Source organism: Merops nubicus, unplaced genomic scaffold, assembly GCF_000691845.1.
Source record: "Merops nubicus isolate BGI_N331 unplaced genomic scaffold, ASM69184v1 scaffold8212, whole genome shotgun sequence".
Lineage (NCBI taxonomy): Eukaryota > Metazoa > Chordata > Aves > Coraciiformes > Meropidae > Merops > Merops nubicus.
Window position 1 is genome coordinate 54,219 of NW_008595637.1, and position 21,989 is coordinate 76,207.

Consider the following 21,989-nt stretch of genomic DNA (forward strand, 5'->3'; position numbering starts at 1 on the left):
GGCAGCTGAAATAGACCACCAGCCCTCCATGTTTGGATATCATGGAAAATAAAGTATATCTGGTGTCGCTGTGGCTTTCTGATGGGATTCTTCTCATGAAATAATGGACATAGGAGTCACTAAGGGGGAACTAAACTGAATTAAAAACATTAAACTGGAAGTGCAAATCAGTGGAAAAGGCCTACCGAATCTAAAACACAGAATGGCTGGATTGAAAGCCAGGGCTGTGAGGCTTTCTGCCGGCAGAGACCCGAGTTCAGGATGTCTGCGTTTTCACACTCACGGCTGTTGATGTTTTTCAACTCTGAAAGAGGAAAAGAGAGATTCAGTTTTACTGTCCATTGGAAAGCAAGGATTCATTTTGTCCAAATGTTTTAAGTTTGACATATTGCTTTTTGCATTAAAAGATGCAACAGGAGACTGAATGTTGTTATGGAAAGATGAGAAAACCAGTAAACGTGCATGTGGGCATAGCCTCATAGAAAGACCATTTGCCAGGGATGCGGGACAATGTGGCTCAGCCCAACTCTGGTACATGGTTCTGTTGCCTCTCTTTCCTGGTTTTTTTTACTGGATTCCTTCACTTCTCTAGAAGTTTTAAAGCAAAATCCATTTCCTGAGCAGTAGCACTAAAACTTCTAGGAATTCTGTGCTGGCTAAGAGAAAGCCTTAAATCTTGTAGATTTTCTTGAATTGAATAAAGGCTTTAGTCCCATTCTGAAAGGTTTGATTTCACGTTTAAAAGAAAACAGAGTAGATATATGTGCCTCTATAGATATAGACATTTTAAAATTGGAAACTTGAATATAGGTGCAGATTTTCCCAGAGGTCTATGAAGCCAGAAGGAGGTTGTGAGCTCTGAAGAGCATGGCCTGATAGCAGCAACAGGCAGCCCAAAGGGTAGCAGCTGTAGAAACAAGGGTGCTGCCAAATTTCTCATGAATTGGTGCTTTTCTTCCACTGCCCATAATGCTGTCAAATTCTAAATTTTGTTTTTGCCTACCACAGCTAAAGGATCCAACAGAAAGGGTCAAATCTCTTTCATATGTATTTTGGTTTTTGGTTTGAGTCTTTATAATGTGAGGTGCCTCAAGTAAAAGAAATTGATAAAACTGTCTGGTTACTGTAGCTAATCTGTGCATTACAGTAGCTGTAATGGTTGAAGTTTCTGACACAACATACATTGTAGGTTGTCAGTTTGACAGAAATTAGGGAAAAAAAAATCAAAAGGTGGTAGGAAATTTTTTAACTAGCATAGCTTTTATTTTCCACTAAATAACTTTTGTAACCTTTAAAAAAATCTGTTTCCTTTACAACAAAGTAAAACAAATCACTTCTTTCTTAGAATGAAATTAATACAAAGGGTTTTTGGGGGTTTGGGTTGTTTATTTCCCCTGAAAATGAGGGACTTCATTACGGTACCCCATGCATCTGTGGTAATACAAAAAAACTCTGTGGATTTCTTAATGAGTAGTGCTTTCTTCTGATTTACCTACTACTGAATTTCATCAGGGTTTTTAAGGCCTTATTAACTCAAAGTCAACTGTAAGTTTTGTTCTCTGCTACAGACCTTCTGAATACTTTACTTGTAACATATTGTTTGGTACAACAAGAAGTGAAAACAACATAGTTTTTTAAATGTTAGTTAGCACAATAAATAGTGATGTGACAGGGAGTATAGTTGGTAAAATTCATCAGTATTAGCATAACCCATTTCACAAGAATCCCTGAGCCTTGAGTCCATTGGTCGATTTGGCATGAAAGCTTCAATTTGTTTTCAGTATAGATCACCTGAAATTTCGCATGCTGGAGGCACAGATATTGTCGTGTTGGTGCACAAATGTAGTATCAATACAAATATTACATTTATTGGACTTGTGTTAGCCTTGTGTTTCCATGGTTCACCTGAAAGGATTTATGGGATGACTGTGGAAGTTTCCTAGAAGCGTTGGTCTTAGCCCGGACTTCCACTTTTCACTTGCTGCTTTTCAGAAGGAAACACCCTTTGTTGTTCTTGCAGCTATTGAAGAGAAATTGAGAAAATGGCAAATAAGCTTAATAAAAACATGGTACAGCTTTGTGTATGTGAAAATGAAAAATTTATAATACATGAAAAGTGATTCACAGATGGAAACTGAGAACATCAGTGACCTGAGGAATGTGTATCCTGAACTTGAAAAGCATATAAAAGTGGATCAGGACTGTCAACGTTCAGAAAGGAGTGTGGCATATTCTGTCATGGCTTTCAAGGTGAGGAGCTGCTTGTGATTCTTTCTGTCTTATCAGTGGTGCTGTGAGTACTTGGCTTCAGAACCACTCTAAATTCCTGGCCCCGCAGTTACAGGAAGGCAAGGTGCAGGGTGGTGCTAGCAGATATGTTTCCCACAGAGGTGCTGTCTTCCTAATTATTTGAGGGTATTGGTTCAGGTGGTGACTGGGGCTCAGATACCCACACACTGCCATAGCCATCCTCACTGGAGGGCCAGCAGCTGGGCAAGGAGCCTGTATTTGACTGATCAGACGGTTCCTTCCCCAAAGTACACTGTAACGATTGGTATTTGTTCCTTGATTTTCTCCCTTTTGTCATCTTCCCACAAGCCAAAACATTCTGCTTGGAGGAAGTGGTGGCTCTTCCCCAGGCTCCTTGTCAGTGCCCGAACAAAAAGGACCTCTTGTGTTGGACAGTGTCCTGCTGGGCTTTGCCTCATGGCTCCTCACATGAGTCATGTCCTTGTCCTTCTTCAGCTTCACATTAATCATTCTTCATGTGGTGTTTTTGTTTTTGTTTTTGTTTTTTTTATTTTTCATTCTTCTGAAACATGATGGTTCTTCCCAATACCACAAACACCCTCACTATCTTAAAATCCTTCCTGGAAACCAATGTCTTTTGCTGTGTTTTCCATCATTTTTTTCTCACAAAAGTTCTTCTTGACCTCACCTCTACAATAAAAGGCAATGCCAATGGACGTGAGGAGTTTTAGGTGAGGATGGCAGGTTGTGCTCATCCTGTTTATACCAGCAAGAGCTCAGCAAAAGAATATAGATGCAGTTATGCCAGCACAAGAGCGCTTTGCTATTTTACCATTTGGGTAATGGGTGTAAAATACATCAATCAAAGACCTGCTGTGTCCCAATTGCATATATACACCTTTATATATATTAATATGTTTTTAGTACCGAGACAGTTGTCATGGTTCAGGGCTTGCTTCATCTTGTTTGGAAAATTGATCAGAAAGTATTTGATTTCACCGCTACAAAATGCTGTGTTCATGTATTGATTTTCCTTTCTCAGAAGCCCATTACTGTTGGTTTTTTGTCTTTCATCTGTAATTTCACTGGATTCAGCCTCTGTTTATTGCAAGTGGATTTATAAGTTAGTACTGCCTCGCTTCTCATTGTTACAGCACTATACGGAAGTGGCAGTTTCTTTGTAATTTCTAATTAATTATGTTTTTCAAAATGATTGTGGAATGTTTTTCAGTCCCTGTGGTGTTCAGCTTTAGTGTTGAATGCAATGTATTTGTGATGGGACAAAAAAAACCCTTCTGTTTTTATTGTTGGAAGAAGGGAGAGTGTCAAACGCTTCCCTCCGTGATGTGTTACATTCGATAGATTCCAGCGTTTGCAACAAGCTGAGAGGCCTGATTTTTTTTCTTCCTTACCTAATACTAAAAGTGGACACGTGAGTGCTATAGCAGCATGGGCTCTCTGAAGCTGCATTTCATCAGTGGTTAAGTGAAGTGTTTACCTATGTCTTCACTGCTGTGTGAGGCACTGAGACACTTGGACTGTTATTGCATGCATAGATTGATTTATCATTTGAAGTCCCTTTTTTTTTCCAACTGTTCCTCCCACATAGCTCATTTCCTTGATCCAGAGTCCATAGTTTTGCTGCTGCTGGATGCTATTATTTAGCATGTGTCAGCTCCAACTCTTAACGTGCAAGAGTAATGGAGTAGAAAGCCTTCACTCTTTAGCTAAGGGGATGGTCCAGAGACTATGGTTTGAGACTTAAAATGGGACTCTTACTAATCTGTACCACTGGAAATTCACTGAGCTGGTTAATTCCCTCAAACACTTGCTGAGGTAGTTGCCACAGGGCTAGGTCTTTCTTATTTCTTTGTTCTGACCTGTGACCCATCGCTAGTGACTTGTAGGCTATTTCCATTACATACCCACGTGCCTGCACCATCTCTGCACAGGGGCTTCCCTTCACTTTCTCCAGAGCCTCTGCAGAGGCTGAAATATGATGTGTGGTGGGGGACTCCACGCAGAACAATTGCTTTGAATGTAAAACAAACTCTTAGAGACCTTCGGTGCCCTGGCTGTCTTTCAGATGTAGTTTTGTTTAATCATTTCAGAAACTAGACTAGAACATGCAGTGCGTGTTTGGAACAAGTGGAAAAAGTTTGGGGGAGGATACCAGCGGAGTTCTCTCACAAAAGTTATCTGCTGTATGTGCCTCATTTACACCTGCTGAAATGATTTCATGAATTGATTTATAAATTTATGAGCATTTTAGCCACATCCTTTTCCACTGGTTATATCACTGAATTTTCCCAGCACTCATCAGGGTCTCACTTTGCACAGTTGATGTCTGCACAGTGAGATTAATCCTGCCTTGGGATCTGCAGAGAAGTGTTTAAATTTATAATTCAAATGGATATAGCTCCTGTGACAGAAACTGTGAAGAGATTCATGAATTTCTAATTAGAAGGGATTTATTCAATGAATATAATTTCCTGAACTAAGTTGTGGTGTGGCCCGTAGATGAAGCTTAATGTTTAGATAATTAAAATATGCACATTTCCCCTAGAACATGTGATACGGGCCTTACCCTAGGTAACCAAGTTTCCTTCTCTGCCATGCTTGCGTATTTCAGGAGCAGAACAGCAACACCTTCAGGCAGGCAGAGATGTTCCTTATCTGTTACCTTAAGAACAGAACAACTGAACTGAAGTTGTCAGGGGAGGAAGTGTCCCTCATGAATTCAAAACTTGCCATTCCAGTCAGGAAATGGGTTTCAAGCTTCTTCCTGGTGTACTTTGTGCCTTGGACTTTCTTCCCTTATGTCTTTTTCAGGTTTAGCTCATAAATGATTGTAAAACTTTTTAAGATTTTTACAAGGAAGGTAGGCTATAAAACTGAAATCTCAACATTTAAAAGCCTGCAATAATTTGAGAAGAAAATGCATCCCAAACGCTCCCACAAATCACACAGTGTACAGGGAAGGCAGGAAAGTTACCTGTGAAGGTAGCGTAGCACCTTGCTGATTGGCATGTGTGCACCACAGCTCCCAAGCCTTGTCAGTTCAGGTCTGCAGTCACTTTCTGCAATGCCTGCAATGCAGAAGGGTTGGTGAGATCAGGCACTACCTGGGCAGCATGGCGCTTGCTGACCTTCCCTTCCTCTAGCTGCTGGATCACAGCTTCAGAGACATTGGGACATTTTCTTGATGGCATCGGCTTTGGGTGAAGGAGACAGGAAAAAGTAAAACTGCTAGGAGCATGGCTTTAAAACTAGGAAAACAATATGTTTATGCAAGTTGAGATTAAGTTGGCTGTAGGTGGCTTGATGGAGGAATCCCTAGTTTAAATTCAGAGAGCTTTACTCTATAGGATGTTAGCATTACCAATTTTCAACAGCTCCTTCTGCCTTTATTGTTGGTATTTGAGATTCTGTGCTGCACTAGCCTTGGGGCTTGAGGGGAGCTGGGCAACCTGGTGCTAAGCCACCATTTGCCTTCCCTCTTCTGTGCTCTGTGGGAGTTGGATATCTCCATTTCTCCAGAATCTTAGTCGCTGTGATTTAAGGGTATATTGGAGGTGTGCAGTATGCAGTGTGACAGTGTCCGGGTACAGGGTGGGTGACTTAGGCAGGGACCCTTAAATCTGGAAACCGTGGAAGTAAATTAGACACTTTTGGAAAACACTAGATTTAATCACGTAGCTTAAGAAGCCTACACTTGATCAGCTACTTTCTCAGATTATTTGGTTTCTTGCACCAGCATTGCATAGTGTGTAGGTGGCATGAATGCCTGGTACACCTCAGACAACCTCTATGTGAAAGTCACTTACTAGGGCAGCAGGCTGCTAGGACAGAGGATACCTACTGCACCCACACCTCCTTTGTCTAGGTCAAAGTTCTGGAAATGCAGGCTAGGGATGTATGTTACTGCAGGCACTGTTCCTATAAACCTAAGCTCTCCTATGTTTCATTTTTAAGGTTTGGTTCAGAAGGGTGAAAGGTGTACATTCACCAAACTGATCTTTGAAAATATTTTTTTAAAAGATGTTAATAGCGTGTTTGAGAGCATGCCAATGGTACAACATTTACTCAAGCTTCTAGAATTAGTCCTTAGTATTAAAAAAAAGGCCCTGATCCTGCTGGATTAAAGTCAACACAACCTGTGGAATTTAATGTGAGGTTCAACATGAGGTTTAATGGATTTTAACATAAATAAATAGAATTGCTCAAGGCTGATAAAAGTTCTGTGATACAGATCTATGCCAGAAATTCAGTCAAGAGTAGTATTTTCCTTAAGTATTTTTCTTTGGTTTCTTGCCTAGATAGCAATAGGAAAAACATCAATCTGCTGGAAAGGCAGGTAGAAACATTAATCACAACAGTACAGGACTATCAGGTGTTTTGCATTCCAGCATTGCAAAGTAGAGCTCTAGAGGAAGCACAGGAAAATCGTCCTTGCTTCTGTCCTCCCCAGTCATCTTGATTCTATAAAAACTGCTCCTGTTCTAACAGGGTGGGCTTGACAGTAAATGAGGAAAAAAAGAAAGCAAATACAGTCAGCTTTTTTTAGGATTTTGTTACAAAATGCAGCTCACTATTCACCTGAATAGTTTTAGGCTGAAAGAAATAACTTTCCATCTAATTGCAATCTCAGGCTACAACTTCATGAGCAACTGCTCAAGCAAAGGCTTTTACAAAGCCTTGGGAACCCAGAAAGCATCTTGTAAAAGATAGTTTATAAAAACCAACATATTAACAAAACAAAACACTTGCAGCAAACAGCTTTTTAAGGCAACAGATAAATCATCAGGAAATTGTTGTGTAAAGGCATGTTTGTGATAGTGGTTTCTCCTGACTGGCGTACTGAAACTTTAAGATGGGATAGCTGGTATTTTCATCTGTGACAAACAAGGTGCTCATGAGTGGAATGTGTTTGAACTGTGGATTTTGTCTTCCTCCCTCTTTGGACTGCTAGGCAGGGGTGGGAGAGTGCCTGAGGAGAATTCGCAGCAATGTGCCTGCAGTCTTTCCCAGATGCAAAACTTAGTCAGATTCCATTGTGACAGAGCTACTGGAGAAAGACAGGGCTACCTGGTGCCAAATAGCTAATTACACTTTCCTGATCTGTGAATGTCTGTGGAATTTCCCTGGGCTTGGTCCAGTTTCTGCTTGACTAGAGGAGTCCTGTTGGATCTGTTGGTACGTGAATATGGTCGTTGTCTCATGCCCACTTCTACACAAGGACATAATTTCCCTTTCCGTGCTATAAAATCAGCAAAAGCAGATATGCACACCATGCATGGTCAGGCAAAATTCCCCAGTTGTGCAATGACCCTCTGTCAGCCTTGTTTGTTTACTAGCAAGCACATGGTCATGAGCTGTCTTGTGCCCTCCTGGATGCAGTGGCCAGCAAATTGTGTTGACAGCAGAATAGGATCCTCTCTGCTCTAGATCTTGCAAACTTGCTGGGCAGACTAATGCAACACCACTTCATGGCAATAAGTGGTAATTTCCTGTTCAGTATTAAAAGGCTGAATTTCCAGAAAATTGTCTGGTCTTTTTTTTTTTTTTTCATTAAATCTTAAGAACATTTTGTCACCCTTTCTGTAAAAAAAGGGCATAGGAAGTTAAATTTCACAGAGATAAGAGATTCACATGTAGGCGGAGGAATGTGTGAAAAAAAAGACTTCCAGTATTGAGAAATAAATCCACATCTCTTTTTTTTTTTTTTTTTTCCCCTGAGTGTGTATACTAATGTGGTTGTTTACTCAGCTGTGATAGCCTTTCGGTTACAGTATTCACTTTTCACTAACTTCACAAGGGATAGGACTGGATGAAAATAAAATAGCCATAAGTAGGTTTCCCCATGGTTTCAAATGCAGATCAGTCAGCAAAGTGTGGTTCTCAGTACTGACAACTGTAATTCCTTCCTTCTAACTGGAGTTTTCCCACTGACTACAGGTAGACTTATTGTTAATAGTACATGCCTTCTAGGCAGCTGGCTTGCAGTCTTATTTTAGATATCACCAGTGGGACTTGCCACATCCAGCCTGAGGCAGCTGAAATCTATTGGCTCAGTCGTTCTGTAAGAGTTCCTGTCTCTCTTCATGGACTGCAAAGGGAGCCTGGATCACCAGGTTCTGGGGTAGATGGTTATATCCCAGATGTTTGAAGGAAGGTGATTTGAACTTTGTCCTATGGATGAATTTCTGTGAGAAATTGGCCTTGCTGATATGGAATCCTCTCTTTTTAGCTCTGACAATGCTCTTGAATTCCAGTTTTTCTCTGTATATTCTTCCTGATGGTAAATTCTAGGAAATTGCACTTGAACTTATCTAACAAATTGTGTCTAGTGAAAATAAGACGTTCCTCTTTCTGTTTTGCTTTGAATCACTTCTGTCTAACACATTTACCATCTTTATATTCTCCAGTGATAGTGATGGAATCACCTGATTTACTGGAGTATTTCAGAATTTATTCTGAAAGTGGTTCCTTCTAGAAAGGTTAATGTTTCCCAATTGAATGTTTTTTTAGGTAATCCTAGGGTCCGTTACCCTGTTTCTTTTTCAGTTTTTCTCCCATTCTGATTTCTTCTTTCCAATGTTTGGATATTTCATTAACATGACACTTGTTCTGTTTTAGGATAAACCTGATGCCAGCCCGACATCTCTACAGCTGCGGTCCCAGATTGAGGTAAGCATTGTGATTTCAATCATCCATTTTTGTCTGATAGTTCCTGAATTTGATATTCTGCATAAATTGGGCAAAGGCTGCTCTCATGTCTGTTCTCATTGTTATGTGCCTTCTCTTGCAGGAATCACTTGGTCTCAGCAGCACGGCATCAACACCCGACACAGAAAGAAAGTAAGTGAAGATTCAGGAGGTGAAGAGGGAGGGAGGGGAAATTTGATACTTTTTTTTTCCTTGGGGTGAATTAGTTTTAGATTATGTTGTTGTTTTGGGATTTCAGATCCAGCCATTGTTACTGAAACCCATTTTGGAACCTGCTCCTTTCATTCTCTTTTGGCCTTTTATTACTTTGGGCTTTTTTGGATCAAGGGAGGTTTATCTTTTCACTCGTCTGTGAGCACTTGGGGTGTGCCTACGTCAAGACTACTGGTAGTCATTTTTTAGGAACATCACTGATTTCACATTCTCCGCAAATTAAACGTGCTTAAAAAATAATTTTCTGTGACTAGACTTAAATGCAGGCAAAAAAAGATAGGCAAAGGGAAGGGAGAGTTACAAACTTGAATCACTTTCCTTTTCCTGTGCAGTCCTGGGTTTGTAACTGCGCTTTTGAAGAAGGTGCCAAGGGAATGAAGTATTTTAAATGAAGTTAAAAAGAGCTTTAGTTTTAGCAGTACTTAATAGAAACCTCTCTGTGAGGACTGAGAGGGTTTCTGTTTACTGTCACCTCCTGCTGCAATGTGTGTGCTTGTTTTCTGCGCCTCCTTCCTTTGATCCCAAGGTTTTGGATCCCTATTTCTAAGGGAAACGTGCAGCAGTGCATGAAGACAACTGACACGGTATTTCCAATTGCCTGCACTCTGGGATAGTGCCAGCTGGACTGGTTCAGAGGGAGTATGTGAAATCCAGTTGTGATGTGACTTGCTTTCGTAAGCTGTTACAGTTCTACATTTTAATATTTTCTAGTGATTCAACACTGCATGGTAATAGGATGGTTGTAAGAAATTGCTGCCGTTGCTCTTGCTAGTTCACTAGGAGTGTCAGTCCCAGAGGGAGCTGTGTTGGATGTGGGGTATGGGACTTGCCTGAGCACCAGCCATGTAGAAGTCACTTGTATGATAAGTGACGTAACAGCTGCTTAGGGGCTTCCTGTGGCATTTTCTGAAGGCTGGTTCATGCTAAAGATCTTGGAAAGCAGTACATTGTCTTTTAGAGGTGCCTTGTCTCTTTTAATCACTCAGAAGGCAGTGGTGGTTTGCTTGAGGTAGATGCTCATTTTCAAAACAGCTTGAGACAGGTAAACATGACCATCACCACCCACACGTTGCATGCCGTTAACAGATAAAGCCTAGAAGGCTTACAGTTTAAAGGTGATGCTTCAGATATTGAAACATGGAGTGGTTTTCTTCAAGGATACCTCCCAGTCTAACCTTATAATGAAACCAGAAGTGCCAGGTGGATGTGAACGTTATGAGAACTGTAATCTGGGACGTAAGCCTCCAAGGTTATCGTATAATCATAATATTTCTATCTCAAATCTCAAAGCACTTGCCCAATGGGTAAATGTCATCATCTCCCCTCAGATACTAATGAGATAAAGATCTCGTGGGGGGACAGAACAAAACTGTAAATAAACTCTTCTTAGAAGTTCTAGCCAGCTTCCTAAATCGTGTCTCTGTGCAGGTGTTGTACCACAAATAACTGAGCAAGAAGAGAGTATCTACAAAAATATCATGAGAGTGACTATTCTGAGAGAGCCCATTTACCTCACTGAAAGAAAATGAAACTTGTTCTCTTAGTTTAGATGGAAGGGACCTGTGATTTTTGAGGACTTTTCAAGAATGGACGTGTCTTGTTTGAGGGTTTCTTTGTCAGTTGAAGGGCGTATGTGATTAACTTGGTCAGATGTATGAAACTGGCACAGGGCAGGTTGGGTCAAATATTTGCACAATTAAGAAACAAGGCAATGTGATGCATACTAAGTGGGAATGGCTTTGAAAATAATAAATGAAGTCTACTCAGTACCATACAAATTATTCAAAACTGAAATTTTACAGGCCTGTGCCTATTAGTGACAGTCTGCCACATCAGTACTGGTTTCACCCCTCTATAGCTTGGAGCGCTGAATTGTCATGGAAGTGCCTTTTCCAGGCTGGCAGAGTTTATAGAATTATCTACAGGAAAATGACCAGTTCAAGTCCATCCGATATGTCTGTGCTTACTACTAACATGTTGAATTTGAGGTTTTTCAGGGAGGACGGCATGCCTCTAGAAGATTTTTTGGGTTCAATGTTTAGTTTATGGCTTTCATCTGAATTTGCTGTGTGGGCATGCTACGAGATACAAAAGCTTGTCCCTTCAGGGGTGTTGCCTTTGTGGCCGCCTCATGATGTGTGAAAGATCTGGGGTAAAATTCTAACAAAACTTACTTAGTCGTGAGAATACTCCAGTTTGCCAGCCTAGAAACTCAATGCAGGGATGCGTCAGTTTCTTATATTCACAAAGGTAATTGGGGGGGCAAAAGCACAGAATTGTTCAAATATATCCATTCAGATTTTCAGAAGCTGAAAAATCTGTTGTTGTGAGTAGTCTTCCAAAGCCCAAGTAGATCTCACCCAAGGAAAGTTCTATTTCTGCATGTTGAAAATACAAACATTGGTGAGTAAGCAAGTGAGTTGCTTCTGGTCTGGTGTTCTGAGCAGTTGGTTCAGAAAGTAAAAGCAGTCCCAAGGAAAAACCCATGCTGGGACAGGGAGGAGAAAGTAAGTGGCCAGCTGGAAGATAGACTTGGTAGCTCCCATGCCTAGCACTGCTGCCTGTACACTGTGCAGCTTAACTCTACCATGGCCTAAAGTTTTAAAATGACACACCTGGACAGTTTTTAAGTTTGCCAGAGTTGAGAGATTCCAGATGGAAAGAGGCTCTGAGGGAGTCTGGAAGAAGCCGTGTTTGTTTTAACCTGGTTTGCTTTTCCTTTTCTGTGGTGCCCAGCTGACAGCCTCCACTGTGCACCACACCGAAAACAGATTAGTCTTGGTGCTCCACGGTAAGAAAAAATCCTGTTTGTGTGGACAAGCAGTATATGTTCAGTCTTGCCTTGAGTCTTACTAACCCTGCTGCCCAATCTGTTCCAAGCCAGCGTGAAATGAATCTGTGTCCTCAGTCCAGCAAGTTGCTCAGCAAGTATCTCTCTAGTTGGTGATGCACTGTAATGCAGAAGAGAGCCAAAGGGTTAAATGAGCCTGGAGACAGACTTGCTTGCCACTTCAAGTCATAGTCCCTCCAGAAGGCATTCAGGGCAATACTGTCTTCCTCTGTTACTGACAACGCTGTTCCTGTTAATCAGACAAAGCTATAAAAAAGACTGTGCATATGAACATGCTCTGTGCATTATAAATGCCCTACCAAAGATGGTTTTCGTTCGATTGAATCTGACAAAGAGAGAAAAATATTCAAAGTAGCGAAGGTCTCTGAGATTTATGTGAGTAACAGTAAGGGTACTGATCTGGCCTGAAAAGCTATCCATAAACAATGGAAAACAAAGTCATGTTTGTTCAAGCTTTGCCTCACAATTGCTCTGATTTTTTGGCCATACTGAAGTTCCTTCTGTAAATTGAAATAGTTGGCCAGGCTTCTGCGTCATGTAGTATTCGCCAGATAACACCAAAGAATGGAATTAGATGTTCGTAGCTTTCCTCTCTTGATGATAAACTTCATTTCCCTTTGCCCTTACCAGCACTCCCATCTTTTAAACTGCAGTCTTGCTGTGAGTTGTGGTGCTAGTGTGACTTTACAGATTCTCCGTGTGCCTTTGGCGCAGTGGCAACAGCATCCTTAACAGTGCTAGTACGTATTTTAAACAAAAACGTCCCAAAATTGCACGTGCCTCTGTGTAGAGACCCTGACCTCTGCTTTTGCTAAAGGAATCATCAGTGTAACAAATCAGCAGTAAGTATGTTCTTAGTAGTTGCTTCTTTGTCCCCATAGCATGTTCATCTGGGGATGTATTGTATATACAATCCCTATTATTTCCAAGTGATGGCAACACCCCAAGGATGTTTACGCAGGCAGGGGACTGAGCAAGGTTTTCTCAGAATTGTAAACAGAGCAGTTAAAACAATGTAATCCAACTTTTAGCCTGTTCCCGTTTTTGAGCATTCAAGTCTACATGACAGACTGATGAGCTCTGCATGTTTGCCAGGAAATCCAGGTTAAACCCAGTCCCCTGAACTCAGGCTTCTGCATCCTGACTCTCATCCTGTTTTTAGAAGAACTGGGGATGTTGCAGAGGGGAAGCTGTGTGTTTTCCCTCTTGGGAAATAGATCTGTTTTCTGTCACTTTGCTCCAGCAGCCTCTGGGCAAGTTTCAAATGTGGTGTATCAGAACTGCCAGGAAAGAAGGAAGTGGGTGAGAGACCCAAGAGCACTGCATGTAGCTAGGATGAGGTACAGTCACTCCTGTATAGGATTTTCTTTTTTTCTTTGCAGCTGCTAGGGAAAGGAAGGACAAAAACAATGCATGAGGTAACTGTTGTGCCTGTATCTGGTGTTGCACAGGCATTCCCACCATCTTCCCGTGGCAGTGGGTGTTCAAAATTGTCACCTCGTACGTGAATCACCTGCTTTTTTTGTAGCTGTACCACTCAAGCACACTCCTGACTGAATAAATGGTCACACTTCATGCTAAGTGCCACAATTCATCCTGCTGTACTCCTCAGCCTGTGGCACAGTAAAGTTTAAGCATTCTGAACCCTGTGGTCCTCAAGACCTAAATCCCAGACTGCCAGAGCAGGGAGCTGAGCAGAAGCAGGCTTGTTGAGCAGAAGGTTCTAGAGAAAAGCACAAGTATGTGGGGTGCGGGTCACACAGGGCAGCATTGCTTGGGGGCTTTGCATTCCCCCCGGCATGGGGGAGCTGCTGTGCCTCTGGCAGCTGTGTCCTCAGCTCCCTGCTTCAGCTGCTCCCAAAAGTGAATGTCTTTGTCATCCTCTCAGTGTGTGCAGGTCGTACATCTTAAACTGAGCCCCTCATGTGGAGTTCATACAGTTTGGCCAGGTGTCTGGTGGCTTGTTGGGAATGTCAGAGGAGGAGCTGTAGCCTTGCTCGTGCTTTACAACTTTCTCCGAGGTTGTTAGCAGGCAACCAGTGAGGCCACAACACAAGTGGCTGCTGTCTGCATGCTGTTGCCTCTGCAGGAGAGAGTACTGGCTGAATCTGTCAGTAAGGATTTTCTGCAATGGATATGCCATAGTAAAGCCAGTCTCTGTCCTGTAGTATATAAACATGAATTCCAAATCAGACTAAGGCTGGGAGAGTACCTGCACTTAGGTGTTCCCATATTCCTCAGGGATTTTTCAGTGAAAGCAGCAGTCTCTTTAAAAACAGTTTTTGTTTTGCAAAAGGATTCCTGCAAGCCTCAATTCTACCCGTTTTGATACGCTAATCTACTAGCCTTTTCCAGTAGTTTTTAACACTAGATTTCATAATCCTTTTCCCCTGCAGCATCCAAACTGCAGGTCAGGCTTTGAATGCAGGACGTTATTAAAGCATCCCTCCAGGTCATGAATGGGGCAGCTTAAATTCTATTACGTTTGATTCTGGCAGCTTCTCAAGGTGCCCAAATTAACTTTGGCAGGTATTTGTAAGCTGATCTGCAAAGACACTGGAGGACGTTGACAGAGGACGTGAGGGAGAGAGAGGGCAGAAACTGAGAAGAACAAACCAGAAAACAAACAAATCCCCCAAACTGAGGATGCTAAAGGTTTCACTTAATTGCTAGCAGAATAAATTGTTCCTTTTGTGAAGTTTAAAAAGGGAAGGGAATTTTGGAGAAAAAGAGCTTGCTGTACTTGACATGTCTACATTTAAGATATGGGTATTTTAATACCCTGTGCTTGCAGGAATCGAAAAGAATCATTAAATGTGTACAGCCCTGTTTTCACTTGTTTGAGGCCTGATTTAGTCAAAGCCAAATTATTCATGCTGCCTTTAAACAGCCTCCTCGAGAGAAGTAGGGCAGGAAACTCCCACAATAACCTGCACAATGGGAGCAAGAGGCCAGCCAAACGCCGCCCGGGACACGTGAGGAGGGAAACCAGTGTGCCTTTGAGCAGCTGGAAGAAGATTTCAAGCCTGGTAATTTTGTACGAGGAAGCATGAAGGGCGCCTTTCATGAGAAAGTCCAACTTGTTGCAGCTAGTCGACACGGCACATAGTAAGCAATGCATGCAGAACAGGGTTGCATTGCGTGCAGTGTATTGGGCCCTGCTCTTTGCTGTTGAAGAGGTTTTTAGCTGGTGATTATCCCCCTCCTGGCTGGGAGCAACTGGTCAGTTATTAAATTAATGGTGTAGCCCCATATGCCTGCTGCTAGTCACCAGATCAAACCCGTGGGACCAACGTGGTGGCTTGTGCTGGTGGTGGTAGAAAATACACTATGCATGCACAGCCTGCATGCAGCTCGGTGTTTGTTTCCACTGAGAAAGTTTTGACCTGCTTAAAGAGCCATTGCTATGGAAACCTAATGAGAAGATAATTGAATGAAACGTCTTTGCTTTCCATCCCTTTCTCACACTGGTGCCAGCAAGGTCAGCACCTTGCAGGCCTGCTTTCTCTTCAGGTTCATGCAAATTTGATAAAAATACTAACAGCCCATTTTCTTCCCTCTGCCAGCTCTGGTTCAATAAATTATCCTGTATTCAGTCAGGAGCAGTTACAAGTCTGTCAATTTTTCATACTAATTATGTGACTGGGCCATTTCTAATGCACGTAGATAACCAAATGGCTTTGCAGCAGAGCCAGCGTGGGCTTTTGCATCGGTTTATTCAGTGCTATGAATGTACATAATAGTCGTAGATTGAAAATCCCATCCAAAGCATCTTCTTCAATGGGCTATAAATAGTCATTGGGAAGGAATAAGAGGGCCACTATCAGTTTATGGAAGATCATAACAGTAGTGGTTTCATTATCAGATGGTGCTGTGCACCTGTGGATTTTATGGTCCATAAATGAGGCGCATCCATGTGTTAAGGCACATCTGCATTTAAAATACTTAGTGTTGAAACAAAAACCCATCAGAAGCCCTGTCACTTTCAGTTCCCATGTTTGTTTTGTTTGGAGAATGATGAGCTTTCAAAAATCAACAGGCGCATTCATGAAAGCAGCACATGGTGTAATTTGTTTCCTTTCCCACTTCTGCGGTGTACCAGCACATTCACATCTCAGGGCACGTATGACTGCGTGTCTTGTAAAATCAACTGCTCTGTATGCAAGATGAACCCTGGCAGTCCAGAGTTGACAGGGAAAGCTGTAGCCTAGTACCTTGATGCAGCAATTAAGATCATCTTAATAACCAGATACCGTCTCAGTTGGCTTGTGATGCAGATGTATGCATTGGTTCTTCCTTGCACTCCAGGTTTTGGAGCCCACCTCCAGGATTCAAGAGTTAATTTTCCGAAGGGAGGGATTGCTTAATTATAGCAAGCTCATCCCCACTGCAGCACTTTCAAAGAAAGATAGATTCAAAGACTGTTTTGGATGCCTGGCTTTGCCATTGCTGGTACAAAACCCACAGGCTGCAAAAGAAGAACCAGAAGTGCCCTCCAGAGGCAGTCCTCACGTCAGTCTGCTCTTTAACTTTCAAGCACCCTCTCAAAAGCAGTTAGTTTTTAAAGCTGTCCTCCCTTTCTCTACCTCCTGTTGGAAGTTTGTCCAAATACTTAGGAAATGTTAACTCCTCTTTTCTAATTTTTTTTCCAGCTTACATCTATGTGTTCCTGTGCCTGATTTATTAATAGGCAGTGAATTAATCTTCTTGCAGCTTTCAATTGTGACAGACTGAACAGGCAAAACTTTTCTAGCTTTCTCTCATTAAGATTAGCTGTCCAGTTCCCTGACTATTCTAATGTATTTTCTGTTTACCGCTTCAGATTTGGATGCATCTTTCTTGAACATGAGTAATGATGCTTGTACAGCTATTCCCATATATATTCATTCTTTGCACTGCCATTGGAATTTCCCATCCTTATGCCTTTTAAGATTAACATGTCGAGTTTTTTTTCTCAGCCATCCTTTTTCAGCTGGTATCCCAAGGTACTCTGTCATTTGCAAACTCCAGCATTTGAAAGACTGACTTTTGTTTCAGTCTTATTTGTGTTCCTGTTTGTGTTCTTACTTGGACATTTTAGTGTTGAATATAAACTCATTTCCATTAAGCCAGTCTTTCAAAAATCGGGTAGTTCCTGATCCAGGTTCTCCACTCCAGCTGTTGCTGCTAAATCTTGTGTCACTGGCCACTGAGAGGTCTGATGTAATTTACTAAACTCTGCTGAAACTCATCATCTCTCTAAGGCAGTAATATTTGGTTACTCCCAAAACTATTTCAATTTTTAGGTTATATGTTGTGCTCCTCCACCCCTGTATGTTCATTTCAGCAGTTTGGCTCCAAGAGGCCCAAAGTATCAGCCTAGAGATGGTTTTGAATTTATGAGATTAGTGGATTAAAGTTTTGACCCTGTCTGCAGCTTGCTTTCAGAGATTATGGGTTGATAAGAAAGTACTCATTCCTTATGACCATAAATCTTTTTTTCTTCCTTCTTGTCTAAACATATACATATGTATGACATTTCTTCTGCTGTATGCTGTGACAGAATACCTTTCATATGAAAGCTTGCTAATGAAGTTGTACATCAGACCACAACAAAAATGAAGGCCTCCACAGTGGAGTAATGGCATTTGGCTCCCTTTCAGACGCACAGCGCTGAAACTTCTGCCAAGCATCACCGCATCATTAACTTTCAGTACAAGTTATCAGTCTATGAATGGAAGAACACAAATCACTTTCAGTGCACGTTCACAGAGGATCTTAACAGAGTAAGGGAGTGTAATTGGCAAATCAAACGTACAGCGACTCCAAGGTAATCTGGATTTTTTCACCAGACATCTAGGAAGTAAAACGCTTGATTGATTTCACTGAGGATTTTTAAGCATCAGAGTTGTCTGGTGGAACTAAAAAACAAGTGTCTTATCAGGCCGTATGTGGTAAGTTTTGTTGGCATTTCTATCTCTTCAGACCAGCTGTTAGCATTTTCAAGGTCAGCCCAGGCATGGAACATTTCCTCTTTAGGGAATGCATGAAATCATAATTGCAATTTGTATCCTGAGAAACTCAACATAGTTCTTAAATCAGTTATAAATGAGAAGGTGATCTGCTGCTATGGATCCTCCTCTTCTCCTTACACTTTCTAGCTTGGGTGTGTTGGAAGTTTGCTGCTACTGCTCTCCCCCTTTGGAAGCCAGTGTGTGACAAGTTGGTGGCCTCAGGCTAATTCCCAGTGAACAGATGTCCATATCACAAATGTTGCTGCTACACCTGCTACTTACTTGCACTGTTGTTGGCAACTGTGTAAGAGAAGAAAAGGATTAAAATGGATCTGGAGGCCGAAGAGCACAAGAGACTGTCTCTCCACTTTAAGGCTGATTGCGCTAGTGAGGCAGAGATCTGATCATTAACAGATTTAATTTTCTAAGGACAGTGTTTCGAATGTTATTTCATGGATACTAAATTCATTTAAGATAAGTAGAATAACTGCATGATGGGTGAGGTCTGTGCTCAGGTGCAAAATGTGGTGGATTAGTTCCTTCAGTTGCAAGAGAACTCAACTGTCTTTTTACTTGATTGGCTCCACAGACAAATCCACATGCTTTTTATCCGATTTACCTGTATTTAGAAAAATACTTATTAACAACTTTACTTGGATTGTCTGGATTAAATTCTGACTTTGTTGAAAGTCTTTAAATTTTGACATCAGCCTTTCTGGAGTTTTTATCCAGAAAATACATGGTTTGTATCTTCTTCCTCCATTTGTTATTCAAGCTTCTTACAAACCAAGCATTTGGTTTGGCATATCACCTATGTCATTAACTTTTCCCGTTCAAGGGTAAACTTCATCAGTAAGGAAAACACTAAATATCTCCCTCTGCCCGGTGCACTACAAATTTGGAATTTGTTCGCTTCAATTAGTTTGCAGTTTGTGCTGGTTTAAATTTCTAATTAGTCTGAGATTGAAGGAGGTCACATTTCAGAGCTCTGCTGTGCCAAACGCTCCTTGTCTAGATGAATTACTAAATCAAACTGAAACTTCATACTGTCTCATTTCCTAGTTAATGATGTCTTTGCAAATTGATGAGCATGTTTTTCATGCTTACAAAACGTTGACCAGTAATAGCTTACATCTTCTGAACTCTGAACTGGCTTGAGCTAAACTTTTCCTTCAGGTGGTTTACTGAATTGATCAAAAACTCTTCGTTGCCCTCTTCTGGGGGTCTAAGAAAACGCAAGGAGCCTGTGCAAACACTGGACAGCAACAAGAGGAGGGCATGTGTGTACCATTACAGGGCCTCATTCAAAAAACGACTTGGCTTGAGGTCTTCGTGGTGTGCTGGGGTGTGCATGTTGCCATTCTGCATGGCTGCAGCGTGGCCACCACACAATAGGACATTGTCATGTCACGGGGCTGGGCTGTGGGCAAAGACACTGTAGTACAGCTTTGTGCTTGGAGCCTCCAGCAAAGCCACTGAAGCTGGCAGAAGTCATTTCACTGGGTTGGCACAGTGTGGTTAAATAGCGATTCCCATAGGAAGGCTTCAAAGAAAAGCATGAGATTTGGTAATTTCTATTAGCTCCATTTATATAGACAGAAGAAAAAAAAAAAGGCAGTGAAGGAGGGTGATGTTGTCTCATCAGAGATCCCACAATGAACTGTTGGCACTGAGCTGGAATCCATTATGGAAAACTGGATCAATGAACATAAAGACTGAGAACAAAAGATTTACTTACTATTTTAGTGGGTTGTTTGTAAAGTCCATGTTCTGTTGAAATAAGTCTCTCCAGATAGCTTTTGAGGGAGGGAGTATACACTGGTGGGAAAGCACACAGAAGGGGACTCAGAAGAAAGAAGCTGTACTCTCCAGTCATCTGTGGTCACACTTCATAGGGTCTGGACGAGCTTTCATCACCTTGTCTTTAAATCTCTGCTCTCTTCCACACAATGGATTCTGAAAGTTTAATGAGTGCATATTTATGTAGAAAGCATTTTCAGATAAAAAACAAATAGGCTGAAAGTACAGCTAAATAAATACAGCATCCCAGCGATACAGTTTCTAAGGTAGCCAAATGACTGTTTTACAAATGAAAGAGGAGAAAGCATGTGAAGAAGTGTTTTTCTGAGGGATACCTCAACTCCTTTCCTTTAACCATAGTTTTCTGTCAGTATGCGTATATTTTTTTACGCTGGTCACAAAAGGCATGTTTAAGAGGGGAACTCAGTTACTGTGGTCAGATCAGTGGGTTCAGTTTTTGTTTCCTACTTGCTGTGCTGGGAAGAAAAGGGAAGGGAAAACAGCTCATGATATATTGTTTGGAAACTATAATTTACTGTAATCAGACAGCTCCCATGAAATGTGAGAAGACTGCATCAATAAGTCCATTTCTCTTTTTTTGTCCTAGGCTCTCCATTCATAAATCAAGTTCAGAAGAAGGCTCTGTAGGTCAGTGCATTTCATTTTATTTGATACTCCTATGGAATTCTTAAACAGGTTTTGAGTTTTGCTTGTGCTGGGTTGTGAAGAGCTGAGTAAATACAGCACTGGCAGAAGCCAGCAGCGTGTGTGTGTGTGTGTGGGAAGGGCAAGTTGCAGCATCTTTGCATTAGATGCTGGGTGTCTCAGTGATCATTGACACTGCCCAACCACCATTGTCATGTGATAGAAATGCATCTTTTGACTTGTTATATTGAATTTCAAATGTCTGCATGCTAAAACACTGCTAGCCTATCCCTTTGTATTTTGAAAATTACCACCATCAGTGAAAAACTGGGGGGTTTGTTATTTTTGTTCATGTCATGCCAGAGTCTCTCTTTGTTTCTGAAACATTTTGCATCCTTAAATGTGTATTTGTTTTCCATTGTCTTATTGTTGCGTGTGGGTTTTTTTGGTTTTTTTTTTTTTTTTTTTTTTTGTTTTTTTGTTTTTTTTGTATTACTACAATTAGTTCATATTGTTGTCCTAACTTATTAGTTGAGCTGATACAATTCTGGACAAATTTTATTGTGCTCATTGGAGAGGAAAAGAAAAAAATGGGAGGCTTTTCTGTTTCTTTGTAGTGTTTTTCTAGGAACATACCCATGTAGTCTAAGCTTAAACTGTGTTTCAGAGAGTCAGTAGACCCAGTTCTAGGTCTTCTAGGGTAAGATCTGAAATATTATAGTCAAATGCTGAAACTCAATGGCACAGTGTGAAATTGCTCCTTTGAATTTTTCAAAAGAAGAGGGATGAAAGCTCATCAGTAACATTTCTTGCAGACCAGGCACAGTACGTTCTATTGCAGGTAGCATAAACTTTATAGCATGTTCCCTGGTTAGTTCAAAAGAACAGCTACAGCCCTATACCTTAAGCCAGCTCATGTTTCCTTTTTAGAACAAATTATTTACTTCTGGGTCATTAAGCCATATGCAGATCTGTTATTAATGGACTTGGAGACCCAGCCTTGTACAGTCTAGAGCAAGAGGCAGATGTAGCTGGTGGTCTCATAGAATTTCTAATACCAAATAGCAGCATGTCTGTGTGCATTTGTGTATGCATGTGCACATTTATATATATGCAAAGCATTTATTTTCTGTATAGATATGCACACACGTATTAGAAAATTACTTATCTGACTTGTGGCTTAGGCTACGTAATTGTGGTCCAGTTAAAGAGAATAAACCAACAAAACACTTCAAAAACACTTCCAGACTTGACATTAACAATGCAACAGACATCAGAATGAATGTAAAATATTTTCTGTTTATAATTGAAAATATGTAAGTTACTGGCTTATCTCAGTCTTCTATAGCATTGGCAATTGTAAAAGAATGTGCATTTCCCTAAAATAGCTATATCAGCTTAAATCTAGTACAGAATAAGTCAAGAAAAACAGAAAACATGAGAATTTTTTTTTTCATTCTTGTTTTTGAGTTACAAATAGAACATAATGCTTGAAAGCTTCTTTAGCA

The 21,989-nt window shown here is 41.1% G+C and overlaps 1 protein-coding gene across 1 annotated transcript in view; it reads left to right on the forward strand.

The window, feature by feature from the left end:
* The window catches only part of SASH1 (SAM and SH3 domain containing 1), a 98,696-nt gene that overhangs the window by 28,918 nt on the left and 47,789 nt on the right, over positions 1-21,989 (forward strand). Inside the window, exons 2-4 of the mRNA XM_008936129.1 lie at positions 8,890-8,940; positions 9,062-9,111; positions 20,444-20,484. Coding sequence (XP_008934377.1) covers positions 8,890-8,940; positions 9,062-9,111; positions 20,444-20,484 — 142 coding nt within the window. The remainder of the gene's footprint in view (positions 1-8,889; positions 8,941-9,061; positions 9,112-20,443; positions 20,485-21,989) is intronic.